Source organism: Cebus imitator, unplaced genomic scaffold (assembly GCF_001604975.1).
Source record: "Cebus imitator isolate Cc_AM_T3 unplaced genomic scaffold, Cebus_imitator-1.0 Scaffold112, whole genome shotgun sequence".
In the NCBI taxonomy this organism is placed as follows: domain Eukaryota; kingdom Metazoa; phylum Chordata; class Mammalia; order Primates; family Cebidae; genus Cebus; species Cebus imitator.
This window is the reverse complement of record NW_016107427.1, coordinates 2,054,417-2,074,309: the sequence shown is the minus strand read 5'-3', so window position 1 is coordinate 2,074,309 and position 19,893 is coordinate 2,054,417. Positions and strand designations below refer to the sequence as shown.

Genomic DNA, 19,893 nt, shown 5'->3' with positions numbered 1-19,893 from the left:
TTTTTTTTTTTTTTTTTTTTGAGGGAGTCTTCCTCTGTCAACCAGGCTGCAGTGCAGTGGCGCGATCATGGCTCACTGCATGCCGGGACTCCTGGGCTCAAGGGCTTTTTGCACCAGGAGAGAAATCTGGTTTTCAGGTTTTTCTGGGATTCCCTTGGCCAAACGGAGGTCCATTCAGTTGGCGGGAGGCTTCCAATTTTATCTTTAGTTTAGTGCCGTTTTACATATTTTTGTATTAATATTTAAGGGAAAATCCAGAGAAAAAAATCCCAAAAAATTATTTAGCACTTAGAGTCTTATGTTCACAGAATTTTTTGAACTCTAATTTCAATTAAATTGATTTTAATTTTGGTGCAGAGAAGCATGATGAGCAACACGAGACTTCCTGGAACAGAAATACCTGCTTACAGCTGTGAGGACGTGGAGCCTCTGTGTCTTTGGAAAAACAGATCCTTTTACTGGCCCTGGCCCTGGCGGAAGTCTGGCTCAGCGGGGTCGGGGTCCCCTGAGTCCTGTGCTGCCCCTGTTAGACCCCGCAGGGCGTCGGCAGCTCTCAGGGGGCCCCAGTCCAGGCCTGAGTCAGCCTCACGGAGGGAGGCCACCGGCTGCGTTTACCAGCACCGAGGTTGGGAAGCCCTGCTCCAGGGCAGCGCCTCTCAAAGGCTTTCCAGGACCAGCCCCAGGGCTATCACCTGGGAACACATTAGAAATGCAAATTCCCAGGCCACGCCCAGCCCTTCAGAGTCAGCAGGCAGGGTTGGGGCCGGCCCTGTCTTAACAAGCCCTCTGAGTGGCTCTGATTCTCCCTAAGGACCGGGAACCACAGCTGGGACTTGGGGAGACATTCAGCCAAGCTGAGACTAGCACTGTGAGGCATTTGGGAAGCGGGGCCAATGGATGAGGAGGGGCAGTGGCAGGCAGGGGAATGAAGCCCAGGTTGACGAGAAAGAGTGAAATCAGAGTAACTGCAAGGAAAGGCCAAGAACCCCGCAGTCAGCGCACAGCCTTGGACGTGGCCCATGGGCAGGGAGGGGCAGACCTTGGGCTTCACTGGATGTCAGGGACCAGGACCCTGGAAGGAAGGTTAGGAGCAGGGAAGCAGCGCCACCCCTCACACCCCACCCGGAGGCCTCGGTCGGTCCAGGGCGCCGGCAGGGAGCCAGTGAACCGACATCCTCGCTGGGGATCCCGCCACAAGCACCGTGGCTGCCCCCAGGCAGGCCGGAGAGACCTGGGCTCCGCTTCTTTCCAGACCTCGAAGTATTTCAGCGTCCTCACCTGGCTGTGAGCCACAGGTTTAGAGAGAGGCCAAGACTGGGGCAAGGAAGCCCAAGGAGAAGGCTGGATCCCCTCAAGGGGGTGGCCCTGGATTCCTTCTCGCAGCCAGGCGTCACTGGGGGTCTCCAGACAATGGATACGGGCTTCAGTGAAGGGGCCCCAGTGAGTGTGTCTGTTTGCCAGCTCTGTGCCTGCACCCTAGGCTGACCGAGGCCTCTGGGTGGGGTGTGAGGGGTGACGGTCCTAACCTTTGCTTCCAGGGTCCTGGTCCCTGGCGTCCAGTGAAGCCCAAGGTCTGCCCCTCCCTGCCCGTGGGCCTCGATCAGGGCTGTGAGCCAACTGCGGGATTCTTGGCCTTTCCTTTCAGTTACTCAAATTTCACTCCTCCCGGGCTGGTCCAGGAGACCCAGCTTGGGGCAGGGCCTGTGGTCCTCCAGCAGCATGCTCTGTGCCCACCAGCCACTGGGGAGGGGCTTCCAGGAGAAACACCGACGGCAGCACCCCACGCACTGGGCTCCCCGCACCAGTGCTGGCACTTGGCAGTGCCAGTCACCCAGAGTCCTCCTGCCCCAGGAATGGAACCGTCCTCAGGCCGGGCACTGTGTCCTCGTTGGTGGTGTCTAGGGATGGGGCACACAGCCCAGCCTCTGCCCAGGAGTTGGAGGCCCTTGGCCAAATCCCAGCTACCCCAGCCCCTCAGGCTGAGCAGATGCCCATGTGTGCCGAGCCAACCAACCAACAAACGTCCCTGCCGTGTGCATGCCGGGGCAGACGGACCATTTGCTAGGGATGTGGGGCTCCCTGAGGCCTCACAGCATGTGAACCTCATGCTGTGAACCCCAGGAGGCCTCACAGCAGCCTGGCTGTGTCCCTGCATCCCACAGAGGCCCCAGGGTCCGGGTCTGGGGCAGAAGCCCCAGCTCCCACTGGTTCTGAGCAGGTGGAGGGGCAGGAAGGGAGCCAGGCCTCTCAGCTTCGTGGTCAGACGGCCTTGCTGGGAGCCCACGTGGCTGTGTGTGTTGGCAGAGGTCAGCGACACCTGACCACCTCCACGCTGGCCCCTGCAGCTCCGTTCCCGCATCCTCCCCGGGAATGCACTGTGCCCTCAGGTCAGGTTTCCTCCACGGGCTGCTCTCCATCAGCCAGGGCATGAGATTCGTCAACACTGTTGCTTACAGAACCGCACACACATCACTAGCTGGGTTCTTGTTCCAATGATAGTGGTTTTTTTTTTGCAAATTTAATTCCTTGATCCATTGTGGTTGGGTGGAGTTTTGTAAAAGGTAGAATTAAGTGCCAGGTGTGTGTTAGATAATTGAACCAAGCTCACAAGGCACAGGTCAGTGAGTGTGACAATTGTCAGAGGCTGGCAGAGACGGTGATGGCCTCAGCTCTCACAGAGAACATTCCCCAAGGGAGCAGAGCCTGGCAGGAGGCCTCCCTGGGAATTCACCAGAAACTTCAGATGCCAGTTACAGGGGAGCATCAAAACCGAGAATGCCGCATCTGTGCCCAGGCCCTGGCCCGCAGCGACCTAACCCCTTCCAGAGGCTCTGCTCGCTGGGGCATGCACCCCTTCCCTGCAGCCTCAGGAGCTCCGGTGCCTGCTCCAGCACCCCGCAGGGTGAACGTTCACAGGCCCAGCACCAGGCTCCCTGTGCCACCGTGAACAAAACTTGCCCTTGGTGGATGAAGTGCCTCTCCACCAGCCCCAGGGCCGCAGAGGCAATAGGACATCCAGCCAGGCTCTGCAAGACAGTGTCTCAAGAGCACAGCCTCTTCACACCCACAGGGCCTCGCCAGAGAAGCACAGGCTCCTGGGTGTGCCCTGTCCCTGGGACCCTCGGCTCAGGGCTCACAGGTCAGGAGGTGGGACCCCAGTGGCAGAGGCAACAGCCACATGCTCCCCATGTCCCATGGACTGCATATGGAAAGAGGTGATTCCCAAAAGGAAATGGGGGAGGAGGTGTCACCCAAATCAGGGATAATGGGTGCTGTGGCCGAATACACAAGCGTGTCCTTGCAGCATCTCACAGGCCCCCACATACAAAACAGGTCCCCCATTGCTCCAAACCTGTTCCCGGCCCCTCAGTGCTCCCTGTGGCTCCAGCCGCCCCCTGCCCAGGGCCCCACTGGCAAGCCTTCATCCCGTTTCTCCTTCCGCCCCCTCTGAGCCATTGGCCCATCCTGTGGACTCCACTCCGAACCCATCTCCAGTGCACCTGCTGTCTCCCTCTCCATAGAGACCCATTGTCCCCACCCCCACTTCAGCCTCAGCCTCCTCCTCCTCCTCCTTCAACCTAATCCAGCAGCAAGAGGGAACTGCCAACACGTGGCTCTTCAACCTCCCCCAGCCTCTCCCTGCTGGAGGGATAAGCTCCAACCCCCCAGGCTGCCCTGTGGAGCCCACTGCACCAGACCTCTCCCCATCAGCTCCGCCTGGGAGGCCTCTGCAGGAGGCTCAACCCGCTGGCTCCTGGACCCCTCACCCTCTGCTCAGCTCGGCCTATTGCCTGCGATGCTCCCAGAGCAACCCTGTCCAGCCACAGCAAACGGGAAGACCCTCACACCCACCCAGGGCTGTGTGGGCTCTCGCTGTGCACCTACGAAGCTCCTCATAGTCTTGAGCACTGGGTGTTTCCGTCATCCATTTTCACTTGCGTATCGTCCGTCTCCCCAAATCCACAGGGGTCACAGGCTGCCGAATGTTTCTCCACTATTATCCCAGCACTAAGCACAAGGCCAGGCACCTGATGGGTAGTAAATAAGTGTTGAGAGAAAAGAGCGGAAGAAACGGAGGAACAAGGAAGAGAGGGAGGGAAGGGAAGGAGGGAGGAAGGAAAGGGGGATTTTTAAACTTCTCACATCTAGCAATTTGTTGACAACTTATTGCATAAAGATGTGATTTTGGCAGCAGGAGCCAGGAAATGCTCAGTGCTTCTCTGTGTGCCGAGCCTCTGGCATGGCCTGGCTGCCTGGGGCTGACAAGCTGTGTGTGCACACAAGAGTGCATGTGTGTGTGTCCATGAATGTGTGTGAGCGTGTGTGTGCGCATGTGTGAGTGCGTGTGCACACATGCTAGTGCACGTGCTGTGTGCATGTGCATGTGTGTGCACGCATGCTTGTGTGCATGTGCATGCTGTCTTCATGTGTGCATGCATGTGCACTATGCACGTGTGTGTATGTATCTGTGCATGTGTATGTGCATGTGAGTGTATGTGCATGTGTGTGCATGAGCGTGCATGTGAGTGTAGCTGTCTAACCACCAAGAGCAATAACCTCATTAGATTCCAAGGCTGTGTGAGTCACCTTCTGCCTCAGGTAATTAAAACTGGGGAAAGGCCCATGGCTTTGAATGGGGTAGATAGAATCTAGCCAGATAAAGGAAATGATTGCATCTCCAGGTGGCTGAAGGGGAGGAAGCTGGACTCATTCCGAGTGTGACTCCAGGTTTTCAAGTGTAAAACACAGGGAGGTGTCAGTCGGGTGCCACTGCTAATGAGGCAGCCTGCGACTGGTCTCAACGTGCGTCTGTGCCTGTGAAAGATGAAAGTGCAGCACCCTGTGAGGAATCACACGACTCCGTGTCTAAGCTGCTTAGGGCCCAGCTACCGGTTCTGTGTGTCCGTGGCTGGGCTGAGTGTTCGTAGAATCTCGTGTCAAAGCACCCACCCTCAGGGGCTCCTAGGGGAGGCCAGTTCTGTCCAGCAGACGGGAGAGATGGTGCTGAGGAGGACAACACGGAACTGTTTGCTGAGCACTCGCCACACACCAGGTTCTGTGTCCAAAAGCACAGCAGCTGCTCCCACAACACAGAGCTTGCGCGGCAGCTCCAGGACTGTCCCATCCAGAGCCCAGCTCTTGGCCACCCCACGAAGCCATCAGTGAAGAGGCGGCTATGGCTTTGGCTGCAGGGTGCATGGGCTCAGGGTGGGTTTCAGTCAAGCCTTGATTTCTCATCATCGCAGCTTCTCAGAGGAGTCAGTTCACAATGAGCAGAACAGCTTCCTGGAGAACCCTCCATGCAGGAGGTAGCCGTGGAAAAGGTGCCTACACGTGGCTCTGATATGAAAACCTAAGCTCTGGGCTGAAAACAGTGCAGCATTAATACACTGGCGAGGCGGATGGAAGAAAAGCCCACCCGCATCTGTGCGTCTGTGCGTCTGTGTGAAAGCAAGCTGAAGAAAACCACCTGTGAGTCTATGCTGTCTGCATGCTGATGGCCTTTCCAGAGCTCGAAAGCATTTCTAAAATCTCGTGAGGACCATCAAAGAGGTAACAAGCCAGTGAGTATTCCTGGGCCAAGGCCCAAGAGAGGACAGAAAGCCAAGAGATGGGCCCAGGGTTTGGAACCGCTTTGCTCTGGGGGCCTTTGACAGTGGGCAGGAGGCAGCTAAGCAGCTGAGCTAAGTCGCCCATGACCTGCAGAGCAGGAACTGGGGTCTGCCCGACAAAGGTGGGTGCCATGGGAAGCGCCTCTGCCTCATGCCAGGACCCAGAGGGCTGCAATGTAGGACCAGGGTGAGCAGAAGACAAGTCAGCCCTTGCACAACTTGCAGCCTGGCTTCTAGGCATTTGGGGCAGGAAAACATCAAGTCCAGAAATTATTATGTTAAGGAAATCTCCAAATACTGATGCCTGGCAGGCGCAATGTTTAAAATCCTATCTGGAAGAAAATAACACTATCGTAGGCCTGGCGCGGTGGCTCAAGCCTGTAATCCCAGCACTTTGGGAGGCCGAGGCGGGTGGATCACGAGGTCAAGAGATCAAGACCATCCTGGTCAACATGGTGAAACCCCGTCTCTACTAAAACTACAAAAAATTAGCTGGGCATGGTGGCGCATGCCTGTAGTCCCAGCTACTCAGGAGGCTGAGGCAGGAGAATTGCCTGAACCCAGGAGGCGGAGGTTGCGGTGAGCCGAGATCGCCCCATTGCACTCCAGCCTGGGTAACAAGAGCGAAACTCCGTCTCAAAAAAAAAAAAAAAAAACACACTATCCTAGGCCTCAAATTATTTTTTATGAATAAGTTTTCAAATAAAATGCCCAGAATACAAAGATAACCAAGCATACAAGGCTACACAACAACACGAGCAAAAGCTGGCCAAAACAACAGAAAACAGACCCTCAAAGACTCCAGATTAGATATAGATGTAGGCATCTGGGCAAGCTTGGAGATTTTGGCAGGAAACTAGAAATTGTGAAAAGTGGAATCTGCATGTTTGAAACACTACAAACAAATTGCCACAAACTTAAAAATAACATAATTTATTCTTGTGCAGTTCTGGAGGTTGGAAGATCAAAATGAATCTCCCTGAACTATTCCAACGTATTTTCAACTCAAATCCTGGAAGGAAAGGGGAGAGAAAATGGGGAGAAAGGAACATTTGAACAGATACTAGCCAGAAATTTTCCAAAACTGATAAAGTACATCATTCTGCAGATTTGAGAGACCAAGAGAAATCCAAGCTGGATAGAGCAAAAGAAACACAGAGCTAGACTCATCATTGTGAAACTACAAAAAACTAAAGTCAAAGACAAAGCATTAAAGCAGCCAAAGAAAAATGCAGATTTCCTTTAGAGGAGCCCAGGAAGCCGCACAGTGGCCATGCGAGCCAGGAGCCAATGGGGTGGCATTTCCCAATCTACAGTTCTCCCACCATGCAAATGCCCCTGCAGGCCACCTCTGTGCTTCGCACAGCAGCTGGGCTGGTAAAACGGAAACTTCAGCATCCAGCCACCTAGAAGCACCACTCATTCCCCAGACATTTACAGGGAACTGTTCTGTATAATGAGTTAAATGTCCCCTGGGTGACAGAGCAAGACTGTCTCAAAAAAAAAAAAAAAAAACCATCTTGATCCTCTTTGTAATAATTTCTTTGAGACCCCCCCCACCAGTAAAAATTCAGATTACTTTTTAATTTGCAAAATGTATTAAGGCCTGGGTGCAGTGGCCCACGCCTGTAATCCCAGCACTTTGGGAGACTGGTGCAGGAGGACTGCTGGAGCCCAAGAGCCTAAGACCAGCCTTGGCAATGTAGCAAGATCCCATCTCTGCAAAAAACACAAAAATTGGCCAGGTGTTGTGGTGCATGCCTGTAGCCCCAGCTACTTGGGAGGCTGAGGAAGGAGGACTGCCTGAACCTGGGAGGTTGAGGCTGCAGTGAGCCACTGCACTCCAGCCTGGACAAGAGTGTGAGACCCTGTCTCACACACACAAAAAAAGGTTAAGAATGGGCAGAACTGGAGTGATGGAGAAGAGGGAGGGCACTCCCACTGAAACTCAGGATTGCAGGAAGTTTCTAGAGGGTCAATGGCTAGAGCACCAAAGCATGCTGGAGGAGCAGGGAGGTCTGGACACCAGGTTTGACCCAGAGGGCCCCAGATCTGTTTTGCAGGGCTACCAGACCCCACATTGAACCCTATGGACAAACGTTTCTCCTGAGACTTGTCTAGTCTTGGCATGTGATGGGGCCTCTGCTTCCCTGCTCCCCTCACCAGCTGTCCAACTGTCTTAAGGACACCATCAAGAATATGAACAAAGATAACATTTGCAATGGTTTCTGTGGCAGCAAAGACCTGACTTCCACAGGGAAGACTGATGGGGCCTCTGAGGTGGCTCTAAAGTGGGGGCCACTCAGACGCCTGAATGCCAGCTGGAGGAAGTGCGTGTAGAGGCTGGGAAAGGCTGCCAGTCTGTGCTCAGGAAAAGTGCAGGCTGAACATCGCCTGTGCTCTGCAGTCGGTGACTACAGTTCATCAGGGCCCCATCTCAGCGCCAGAGACGCCAGCAGGCAGGCAACATGGAAAAGCCCCCACTTGGCCTGACCAGGCCCACCCTCGCCACTTCTGCCACCCCCAGCATCCTGCTATACAGCATTGGGCCGGGTATTAAAATATGTGTCCAAAGCCCACGGCACAAGACCAGGCCACCTAGAAGCAATTATCCGTGCTGATCCAGGAACATGGATATATTTTAGCTCTGGCTTTTTGCTAATCTTTCTTTTCTAATTTTTCCAAAATGATCATAAATTCATTTTTCATTGAAAATTATAAGGCTTTTTTTCAGTTGTCTATTTAATGACAGGCCACTGCCACGGTCCAAGTGAGAGAGAACCTAGAACGCAGGTGGGATAGTCTGAGAGTCACCAGGACACGGCGCCATGTGCCAAGGCAGGGCCTGGCAGGGAAGGCACGGGACCCTTGACCTGATGCACGGGGCAGCTGGGACTGGCGAATGGAGTTCCAGCCACAATGACTAGACCACCCAGACGGTTTGGCACAGGAAGGGCAGGGAGGGCGTGCACAGACATTTCGACAAAACGGGAGGAGACAGTGGAGGGTGCTGGAAGGCGGATAGCAAGGCAGAATCCCAGAGGGCCTACACGGAAGGGGCAGCTGAGGGGCTGCCGAGGAGGAGGCTGCACAGTAGAGAGCTGGGAGGGAGGCGGGTCGTGAGAGGCGTGGAGATGGAACCCCAAAGTCCCCGAATGCTGAAAACCAGCGCCAGGCTGGGTGAAATGTGAACGCAACAGTGGAGGTGGTTTAAAGAGGAGCTTGACTGACAGTTCCCCTCTGCCCCTAGCAGAGGCAAAAGCACGTGGTGTTGTGGGTAACGCACCTCAGGCCATGCCTGGCTGTCAGAAGAGACCGAGCACATAGAGGGAAGGCCCCACCAGCCTGGGTGCCTGAGTGATTCTGTGGGACAGAGCCCCTCTGAAGAGAGCTCACTGGACTGCTTGGTAATGGGTGCGAGAGGCAAACCTCCCTCAAGCCCTAAGGTTTGGGGACCATTTGCTTCTGCAGCATAAGCCAGGCTCATTCTGACTAGCAGAAACACGTCCCCATCCTGGATCTCCCAAAATCATATGCAGCCCGCATGGGTGGCAACAAGCAGCCCCATGTGGTCCACAAATCCCCAAGGCCAGTTCCTGAAGCCCAGCATGGTCCTGCGGCCAGAGGGCGGCACCTCCCTGACCTGCAGGCCTCAGCCCTCAGGGGTTGGCGGAAGGGGCCAGCCAGTGTCTGAGGCGAACCCCGCAGGCTGCACTCGCTGCCAGTGCAGAGCTTCAGGCACAATGAGCGACAGCCTCAGCCACCAAGGCTCACCTGGGGTGTGAGCCGGCACCCACGGGCCACATCCTCTGCCACCTGCAGGTGGACACTGTCCTCCCTGATGTGGGGCTGCAGGGACCCCGGCTCCCCCTGCAGAGACACTCACCTGCTAGCCAAGCCTGTGTAGGCTGGCAAATCAGATGATGCAGGTGGCTAATTTATTTATGACAAACAGGCTCAATTTAGGTTAATCACTTCTTAAGGCATCCACACACACTGAGGGCCAGGCCAGGGAGCGCTGTCTGATGGGCCCGCTGCCAGCCGCCCAAGGCCAGTGCCAGCTGGAGGTATCTGCCCCATGGTGGGCACTCCAGGAGTGCGACGAGCCCAGCTGGAGGAACATCAGGCGTCACATGTCCGGGGCTTGTACACTGGCGCCTGGGCGGTTTGTGGTGCACATAGGTGTGCATGCAGAGCCTGTTTGCCCCCAGGTCCTGCAGCCCCTCACCGTCCCCTGGAGCTGTGTGTCCTGTGGCACCAATGAAAGTTCTCAGCTCCCCAAAGCTCCACACACAGAGAAAAGCCCCCCGCCAGGCAGGAAAGCTCCCAAGAGAGCTCTGCCGCCACCACCACCACCTGGCCCTAAGGAGTGAGTCCACGCTGGCCCTGAGGAGGGGGGACCCAGACCACAGCGGGGCCTTGAAAGCTGAAAACGTTGGAACCACCCCCCACAGAAGCAGAACACACTTCAGCCTGAAGCTAACAGGGTTCATTCCCTGCTTTCAAAGATCTCCAGAGAAATTTCAAAAACCTAGAGTCTGGTTCAATTCAAAATATTCACAAAAAATAAAGTTACTCAACATACGGTGAATTTAAAAATTACAATTCCCAAGGAAAAGATAATCAACAGATGCCAACCCCAAGACGAGGCCGAGACTGGAACCATCAGACGAGGCTGCAAGGCGGTTACGGCAGCCATCCTCCGGAGGTGAAGGTGGACACACCCGGACGGCATGAGGAGACAGGCGTCCTCAGCAGAGAAACAGGGCGCAGGAAGAAACCTCCATCAAGACTGCAGAATTAAAAGACGTCCTCCCAGGGTGCCCCCACAGCCCAGGGTCCAGACCCCAGGCCAGCACCCAGAGGGGCTGGCCCTGACCACAGCCCCTCCCCAACCCCTACCCAGACCTCAACCAGCCTCACAGTCCCCTCCTGGGCAGGGTTTCCAGAATCCACCTGTCCTTGGTGTGTTCACTATCCCTTGGCAGCCTGGAATCTTTGTACCTGTCCCCTGTCCCCTCCTTGTGTCCAGGTAGCATCCCCAGGGCCCTCACCTCCAGCACACATATGTGGCCTGCAGAAACCTCATCAGCTCAGGGGGCCATGGTGGAGGGGACGCCCTGGGTAGGGGAGGTGGGGCTGTCCTGGGGTGCCTTTCTGTGCAGCTAGAGCAGTTGTGTATCCTATGAACAAACTGATATAGACTAGCTCTCCTCTCTGAAAAATCAGCAACCTCATCTACACAGAGACTAGAGAAGCCCAGCAGGTGCAGGAATCCTGGAAGTGGGAGGCAAAGCCTGTGGACACCACCCTCGCTGTGGCCCACGTGGTGAGCTTGGCCTGCTGAACCCCAGGAAAGGTAAGAAGCCCCATCACCCAGAAGATGAGACCCTAGAGCTTCCCTGGCTGCCCCAGCAGCCCTTCCCATCCCAGGAGCCAGACAGGCGCAAGGGAAAGCCAAGGACGGCACTCAGCCAGACAAGCAAACAACTGTGGCCTACCAGTGCCAGCAGACAAAACCCAGAAACACAAAGTAAACGAAACGGTAAAGATCGCTATCAGCCCCCAAGGCTATCTGTGCAGAAAGGGTCCACACAGTGGGCGGGGATGGCCGTCCTGAGGCCCGCTGGCTGGGGTGGCCCTTGGCTGGTGTCTGGGAACTAGGATTTTGGGGGGCTCCCCCTGCCCCAACTCACTGGACCTGAGCTGTTTGTACCACATGGTTTAGTCAGAACACCCGCGTCCCCGCTGGGAGTCTGGAATTATGGCGCAGCCCAGGCAGAAGCTGCTCACCTGACCCATCCCCAGATATACCACCAGGGAGGGCGGCCCCAACATCGCACACACAGCACCCCACCTGCTTGCAGGGGGAGTGAGGCGTGTCCTGCGTGACCCCCACCCCAGGAGAGGCCTCGACAGCCTGAGCCTGGTGTCCCTGGACTCGGGCGCAGGCACCTTTCCCTTGCCTGATTTTACTCAGTATCCTCTCCTGTGGGAAGTCACAGCTGTGAATACCACGACCCGCACCACCTGTGGCCTCCTGGAGTATCACCGCCCTGGGTGGTCTTGGGGACCCCAACTCAGTATCACCTTAGAGTTCTTAGTCATTAGAAAGTATGGTTACAGAGAACACTGGGCAAACAAGAGACACTCCTGGGGGCCTGTGCTGATGCACTTGTCCAGAGCACCCCCCAGGAGCGGCCTCGGAACCAGCCCAGGGAACGAGGCACAAAAACAGCAAATCAGTGACCCAGGAATCTGCCTCTTTATTGACATGCTAAGTAACAAGATGCAGAGGCTGGTCTGATCACCGAGGCGGGTCTCATCACGACCAGATCGTGACCACAGAGCACCACAGAGTGATGAGAGGGAGCTGTGCTTGGACGCAACTGCAGGAGGGAAGGGCGATCGGAACGGCCTGCTGGCTTCTAGTGGTGACAAGCCAAATGCACCACTCCCATGATGGCATCTGTTGAAAAAGCTGCAAAATGTTATTTATAGGTTAGTGAACACATCTGTCTCACAGACCCCAACTAAGTAATCTGAGAACTCCAGAGAAAGACCAGAGAGAATGACGGGAGATGAGAAACAGAAGAAAACATGCCAGAGCTAACCCAAGCCTGCAGAGAAGCCCCGCCGTGAGGAATCCAAGGGCCGGGTGTCAACTGGGATGATCTGGTGTGCTCCCTGGGGCAGCGGCCACAGGCTGTCTGTGGTCAGGTGATAATACAACAAACAGACACACACTGCAGGGCAGGGAAAACACCGAACTTTATTTCAACAGAGTGATTTATTTCACACAACAGGGACACCATGGGATTTTTCATTTAATAAATACAAATGAATAAAAATATTTTATTTTGTCAAGAGACTGCCTCCCCTCCCTCTCCTCATCTCAGAAGCCGCAGGCAATAGTGCGCCCTTTGGGGACCACACCTGCGGCCCCCATTCTACTTGTACAACGACTCTTCTTTACAGAGAGTGCTCCATCTCATTTGCCTGCAAATACTACTTAGGTACAATACCACTCCTTTCCCCATCTCCTTCCGAATTCGAGTTCTTGCCCTGCGTTCCAAATTTTAAATAAGTCCCTTGTGAGAAGGAAAGAATCTGGTGTCCACAGAAGCTCAATGTGGAGCTCCTTCAACCAGGAACAGTAAACCATGACGCTCTGTGTGGGTTCAGTCACATGGACCACGATCCATTATGGACGGGAGGGAGAGAAGGATCATGTCAAGTCTACCGTATGCCTCGTAGACCATCCCTTATTCAAAAATAGAAATTCCTATTTAAATGTCACCTGTGTGCAACAGGCCTGATATTTGCTTCTGCATGTGGCAGTTCTGTTATTGCTTACACTGTGGCCTCCTGGCCTGTGCTGCTCAGCTGGCCCTGTTAGAGAACATGGGAGCCACATCAAAATCCTAAGTAACAAAACATGGGCTCTGTCCCCAACCAGGGCCCAAGGGCCCACATGCCCACCTCCACAGCCCAGTCAAGTGTGGGGATAAGGCACTCCTCTGTGCTCTGGGCTAAGATATGGTAGAGTCCCTTCTGACTTTTGAGTTGCCAAGAATGATTTTGTGCTAATAAATTCCTAGTGCATCCAAAATGTACAAAACCCTAGAGCTTCCAGTTTTTAGGCTGGAAAAGAAAAATTCCTGTAGATCTAGAAGAAACCCTCACTGAAGCTTTAAGACCTCACCTGCACCTGCTCTAGTAACACACTAGTTACTAATACGCAAACTTAAATCTTTGTCGAGTATGGTCAGGAAAAGACTATCCGTCCTTGTGATCAGCAATAAATTTTTCTATGTACCCTATTTCTTATTAATTCACACTTAAAAAAAAGGGTGAATTGCCATTTCCTGGAAGTATTTCTAAGTGTGATGGTTTGTAATACACAACAAATGAAAAAGGTGTAACTAAATTATAACAAAAGCATCTGCCTGTAAAATATGAAGGAAGAAAGGAAGAGCAGATTCCTCATGGGCCACAGGGAGCCAGGAGAGACCCCGAAGGGGTGCTGGGCCTTCCCCTGTGCTGCAGCCACAGGGCCTCATCTCTTCAGAAGGAGCGTCCTGGGTACTCCATCGTCCCTTGGAGGTCTGGCAGGCGCAACCCCCTCAACACTCCAGGAAGGGAGGGAATCCACAGGGAGCCATGGACTGCTGGTTTCAGCGGGGAGAGGTAGTGCTGACAGCTCTGATAACTACCTGAAGCCCTTTGTGAGGAATACTGTAAAACTGCAGTAAGCTGTCAATAGTTGACTAAGTCATCTCAGAAGAGAAGCCTGTTTGGGGTGGAAAAGGTTTAAAAAAAAAAAAAAAAAAAAAGATGCTGTGGTTCTTGCAAGTCTGCCTTGTTTGGTACCAGCACAGAGTATCAGTGTCACTAAGAGCTCCGGAGGAGAATACCGAGCTGCTTGGCGGTGTGTGCGCGCCTGTGGGTGGGGAGGTCTCAGAGTCCCAGAGACTTCTGGACGATCTGCTTGGCAATCTTATAGAACTGCTCCCGGTCATCGCGCCACATTTTGGACGCATCCACGTTAGCTCCACTTTCATCATTGGGCTCTGAAAGAAAAGGGAACACCTTCCACATAAAAAGGAGTCCGACAAGTAAGCAGCCTGGCAAGGTCTCCCATTTATTTATAACACGGAGGGGGCTTTCAAGAGCTGCATCCCAGAAACAAATAAGAACCTGAGAAGTGCATGGAGTGGGCCCCACCTCCAGGGTATTGGCCACACAGGTCTCAAAGAGAGCCACTCCTGTGTTCTGAATGTCTGAAGACGCCAAGACAAGTTGTCATCTGTCTTGCTCTGAACATGCACCAACCACCTAAGGCCCACACGGCCTCCCACAGCACCCACCTGAGCTGCTGCACTTCCGGCACCTGGACAAGCTACACGTGGCCCACCTGCTGCTTATTTCACTTTTCTGAAGACACTCTGCCATGTCACTTCTCTCTCACAGAGCACCTCTCAGCAGAACTGCCCCTCACAGCTCCTACCAGGACGATCCCAAGCACATGTGCAGCCTAAGGCAGAGGGCTGACCCCAGGATACTTGACCTACCCACTAGCCAGCGGCCCTGGCAGTCACTCCAGAACTGCAGTCAGGAGGCATGGAAGAAAGAGCCAGGGCCTGCCAGGAAGGCAGAAGGGACAGAGACCACCACAACTGGATGACAATGTGCCGAAGCAGCGGCTGTGCCGTGTGGTGGCGGCGCTGCTCAGAATGCATGTGGGGGCTGGTTCAGAGCAGAGTGGATGAGGATAAAACCCAGAGCTGACATCTGAGGACAGCCTGAGCCACTGTCTCCCTCCCAGTGTCCAATCCCCTGGCCTGGCTTCCTCCACTCAGCACATGGAGAGAGTTTCGCCTCATCCCTCTTAGGATACACACTCACGTCACAAGCCCTGACCTCACATCTCTCCAGACCCCACTCGACCACACCCAAGGGTTCTGCTGAGAACATCTGAGTGGCCTCACTCTGGCATCCATCCCCGGCCCTCAGCTGGGTCTGCTCCTTCCTCCCAGACTCACCGCCTTCCTTTCCCACACCTTCCCCCGCCTGCCCTGGAGGACTCCTCCCTGCCACGCCATCACACTTTGTCCTGCTCCTTCACCTACTGGTTCATCCAGAAATGACCCATCTTCACTGCCACGACTGATCTTTTTGTCCCATATACCCCAAACTGTTCTCCAAATCCTGCTGCCTCCTGAACCCAGAGCAGCACCTGTGGCAGACAAAGAGCCGGGAGTCCCAGAGCCCGTACCTTTAAGGTCTCCCAAACCCAGCCCTCCTCTCAGCCCTAGGAACACTCTTTTCTTCTCTTCTCTCCCAGGCTACTGCAGTACCAAGAAGTCTCTGCTGTCTTCCCACTGCACTATCAGCAACCGCTTCCAGGATGGTCCTTCTCAGGCACAGCTCACATAATATCGCCCCCACTCCCATTCCCAGGGTCTGCCAGGGCTCCTCTCCCTGTAACCTTGGCTCCAGCCTAAATGAGCTGGCAGTGCCCCATCCAGTCAGCCACCTCCTGCCTCTGGGCCTCAGCCCAGGCTGCATCCTTTGCCCCAGATGTCTCGCTCACCCTCCTACCTCATTAACACCTACATATAACACACCCCAGACAGCTCCACCAGGAAGTGGGCTGAGAGTCCATGCCTGTATGATCTCAGGGTGCATCCTGCTGGCCTCCAAATGCTGGGGGCTTGGAGGGTTCCCTACAACGCAGAGACACAGAGTTGGGGTTTTGTCACACAGAGCTTTATACCCTTAGTTCAGTGTGTGGCATGTAGTAGGTCCTCAATAAACACCTACTGAGGGAACAAGACGTTCAAGGACCAGAGACCAGATAATTATGGTTGACAATAAAATACACAACACTAGGCTGTACTAGGAAGTCTGCTCACAATTGGAAAAGTGTACACAGATAAAGTCCATTATACAGACAGGACTACCGAGGAAGGAAGTCTGCTCACAATTGGAAAAGTGTACGCAGATAAAGTCCATTATAAAGACAGGGCTACTGAGGAAGGAGGACACCTGCAGCCTGGGCTTCCACAGCAGCTCCTGCCAGGAGGCTGGGCCTTACCTGCCAGCATGCTCACCACTGACAGCAGTATCTTCTCCACGCTCTGCACAGGACTCCACCGCTCCGCACTGCTCTCGTAGCCCATGGGGTCGTCGCCCGGCGCGTGGAGGATGGAAATGCAGACTCTCCCATCAGGGTAGACTGCAAGGGTCAGAGGCAGCCAGGTGAGCCCAGGAACGGTGCCCCAGGCGTCCCTGCACTTGGGCAGGCTTCACAGATAACGAAAACAAGGATTGTAGACACAGAAACCAAGCTGTTTGCACAGCTGGGGCACAGCCTGGGGCACTGAGCGTCACGCTTCAAGTCTGCAGGAATCCTGGTGGGGCCTGCTCACTCACTGACGGGCTCCAGGCTGACCCAGTCAGTTCTAATCAGCTGTAGTACAGTTCTACTTTCATATAAATTTTTTGAAGCATTATATCAGTAAGAACAAACGAAAGGTTATCTGGCAAATATTTTATAAAAATATCTAATATGATTAGGATTATTTATAATACTTTTCAGACCTAGTTTCTTAGATATTTCTAATTCTACCATTAAATTCCTGAACTGGTCTGTGTAAAATACAGGTTCACATGGCTATCATAAAGGTAACTGGAATTATTTAAATCTCTAGAAAAAGAAAAGCATCAGGACTTCTCTTGGCAGCTTACTCTAATAGTAAGTAAATTATCAGTACTACCTGGAATGGAGGCCAATGTGTCTAAATCAAATCCCTCTCCACCAAACATTATCATTAAAAAGACACATGAGGTCTGATAAAGGGAAATAAATTTTCAATTCACAGTATGTAATCAGTCCTATCAATAAATTTAAAAGCATGCTATTTTTCTTTTACATATAACTAGGAGAAATTCTCAGGTGGCTCCATATATATACGCAGTAATCCATCTGGATAGACTCAACTGGAAAAGTATAAAGCCATTAAAGTTATAATAGAAACAGCAATTTTAAAATACATTTATTTGACTCACCTTAATTCATGAGTTCTCAATTTCATGAAAACTTCCAAATGTTAATAGTGATCACTGACCTTCAAACAGGCTTGTCTTCCACACCTGGTCCTGTGTTTTTCCACTCATCCACTGTTTCAGTGGTGAATGCTCTCTAGCTATCCAGGAACTGAACCACAGCCTCTCACTCAAGGAGAGTTGAAGAAACTAGATGCATACTTGTCCTGGACATCAGGCTGTCCGCCTAAGAACTACATCCACGAAATCTCCAAGTTTCCCACTTCTGCGCTGCCTTCTCCAGGTGGTGGTTCCATAGGGTGACACTGTGCATCCACAGACGCACCCAAACCACCTGTGTCCCTGCCACAGCCCCTCCTTCACCAAGTCTCAGCAGCGCCATGCCCTAAACCTCTCATGGATCCAACCACACCTCTTCATCTTTCACACCCACAACATTCGGTTCCCAAGCTGCCAGTGTCCCTACCCTTGACCACCCTGCCCAAAGGCCCGCCTGGCTTCCTCCCATCTACCCTTTGCACTATACTCAGAGGGAGCCTTCAGAGATCACTCTGGTCATGCTACTCCCTTGGGGACTTGCAATGGAGTTCTGCTGCTCCCAGGAGAAAACATCAAAACCTTTAGGATTGACCAAAAGGCCTGAGGCCTTCTTCTACCCTTACTTTCTGTGCAGGGCCTGTGCATGTCAAGGGCCCCTCCACCCCGAATCACTTATGTAACTCCTGCTTCCCTCCCTACAGATGGGTCCGTCCAACCACCACGTCTGCAGGCTGCTTCCTGGACCTTCCTGATGTGACTCTGCATTTATTTGTATGATTCTTCCATCAATGTCCATCCCTGTCCTTAGACTGTAAGCTCCTGAAGGTCGGTTATTTTTGCTCTACACCATATCCCAGCAACTTTCAGTATATGTGTTGATTTTTTTTTTAAGTATTTATTGACTGTCTAATTTTTATGATATTGGTAGACCTATAGTTCTCAAAGATAACTTTTACAAAATCAAAATAATCCAATTACAGTAAGGCAAAAACTTACAATTATATTATCTGAGCATTAAAAATAATTATCAGAACATTAAAAAAAAATCAGACCACCTACAGCACATAGTCACATCACGTAATCAGTCTATGGCCATGTCTGTCTCTAACGCCACGTCACAGGTATTTTTCGTAATAATATATTTATCCTCAATACAATCTGAGTATTTTATTTAATTACCTACAATCGTCTTCATGGTTGTATTTTACAGCTAACCAACCTGAAACTGACCATTTCAATTACTCTTACGTACCAATTATATTTTTTAACTTTTTATTACAGAGAATCCCACACTCAAGTAGACAGCGTATGATGAGCCTCTCTGTTATCTAACTCAGGCTCATGGCCAGTCACCCTGAAAGAAGGCACGCCTCTGAGCCTCCTGTGCACACAAGACTGAATTAGAGCTGAGATAAGAGAAGTGCAGAACTGTCTCTCAGGGGGCCGCCCACTACCTACGTGTACCAATACCTGCAGTAAATGAGAAGTCCTCAACGAGGGTTAGCAAGTCCAATAGCAGAGAGCATTTCCACCAGGGAAGCGGGGAGGTGGAGGCAGTTCTGAAAACCCCTATGGCTAGGAGGAGTTCAACTGGGGCTCTGCCTACACAGGTGTAGGCAAAGGGGAAGTGTACCAAACAGACTCTGTTTTAACCCCAGAGAGAAGTCAGAGGCTCAGAAAAATTCTCTCATGCTATTTGATATGTATATAATAAGAAATTGGTTTCAAATAAACATTTCATTTTTACAAAATAGAATACTTTATTTCCTTTTCTCCTCTATAGCTATTAAGATAATGATTATCAGTGGCAATAATAATCATTTGTAAGAAATATTATTCTAAAGACAATTATTGAAAATATAACATATTTCCTTATTAACTCTCTTATGTATCATCCCCAAGTGTAAAAGGAAGGCTTAAAAACTACAGCTGTTTAGGAATTCTAATTCCTACTACTGGACACATTTTCAAATAAGCTACAGTACAATTCACTTAAATGACCTTGTTTTTTCCTCTTTTAAAAATATGTATTAATTTTAGGGCAAAAAAAGATTTATAAAAAGGAAAAAAATATTCCAATCTGGAAAAAATCACTTTTAACAATTTTGTGCTTAGTTTTCCAGTTATATATACATTTACACGTGAATTTTTCAAAAGCGGAAATTATAACAGTCCTACTGCTTTTCCCAGACAATATAACACAATTTTTTTTTGTATCAATGATTCTTATTTTAGATTATTTTTAAAATCTACATCACATTCTAACATATATGATATGGTTTGGCTGTGTCCCCACCCAAATCTCATCTTGAATTGTAGCTCCCATAATTCCCACATGTAGTGAGAGGGACCCAATGGGAGGTCCTGAATCATGGGGCACATCTTTCCCATGCTATTCTCATGACAGTGCGTAAGTCTCACAAGATCTGATGGTTTTATAAATGGCAGTTCCCCTGCACACACTCTCTTGCCTGCCACCATGTAGGATGTGCCCCTGTTTCTCCTTTGCCTTCTGCCATGATTGTGAGGCCTCTCCAGCCATGTGGAACTGAGTCCATTAAATCTCTTTCCTTTAGATATTACTCAGTCTCGGATACGTCTTTATTAGCAGTGTGAGAACAGACTAATACAATATGTAACTTAATTGATTCTCATGTTAAAAACCCAGATT

The 19,893-nt window shown here is 51.9% G+C and overlaps 1 protein-coding gene across 3 annotated transcripts in view; it reads right to left on the bottom strand.

Annotated features, from left to right (window-relative positions):
* Nucleotides 1-12,359: 12,359 nt before the first annotated feature.
* UBE2G2 (ubiquitin conjugating enzyme E2 G2) overlaps nucleotides 12,360-19,893 on the bottom strand; it is a 39,011-nt gene continuing 31,477 nt past the window's right edge. For 2 of the 3 annotated variants that reach the window (XM_017538711.2, XM_017538714.2), the window contains 2 exons: nucleotides 16,213-16,353; nucleotides 12,360-14,185 (listed from right to left, as the gene is read on the bottom strand). In XM_017538711.2, coding sequence (XP_017394200.1) covers nucleotides 14,073-14,185; nucleotides 16,213-16,353 — 254 coding nt within the window. In that variant the 3' untranslated portion in view covers nucleotides 12,360-14,072. The remainder of the gene's footprint in view (nucleotides 14,186-16,212; nucleotides 16,354-19,893) is intronic. The other variant, XM_017538712.2, reaches the window with a different exon arrangement.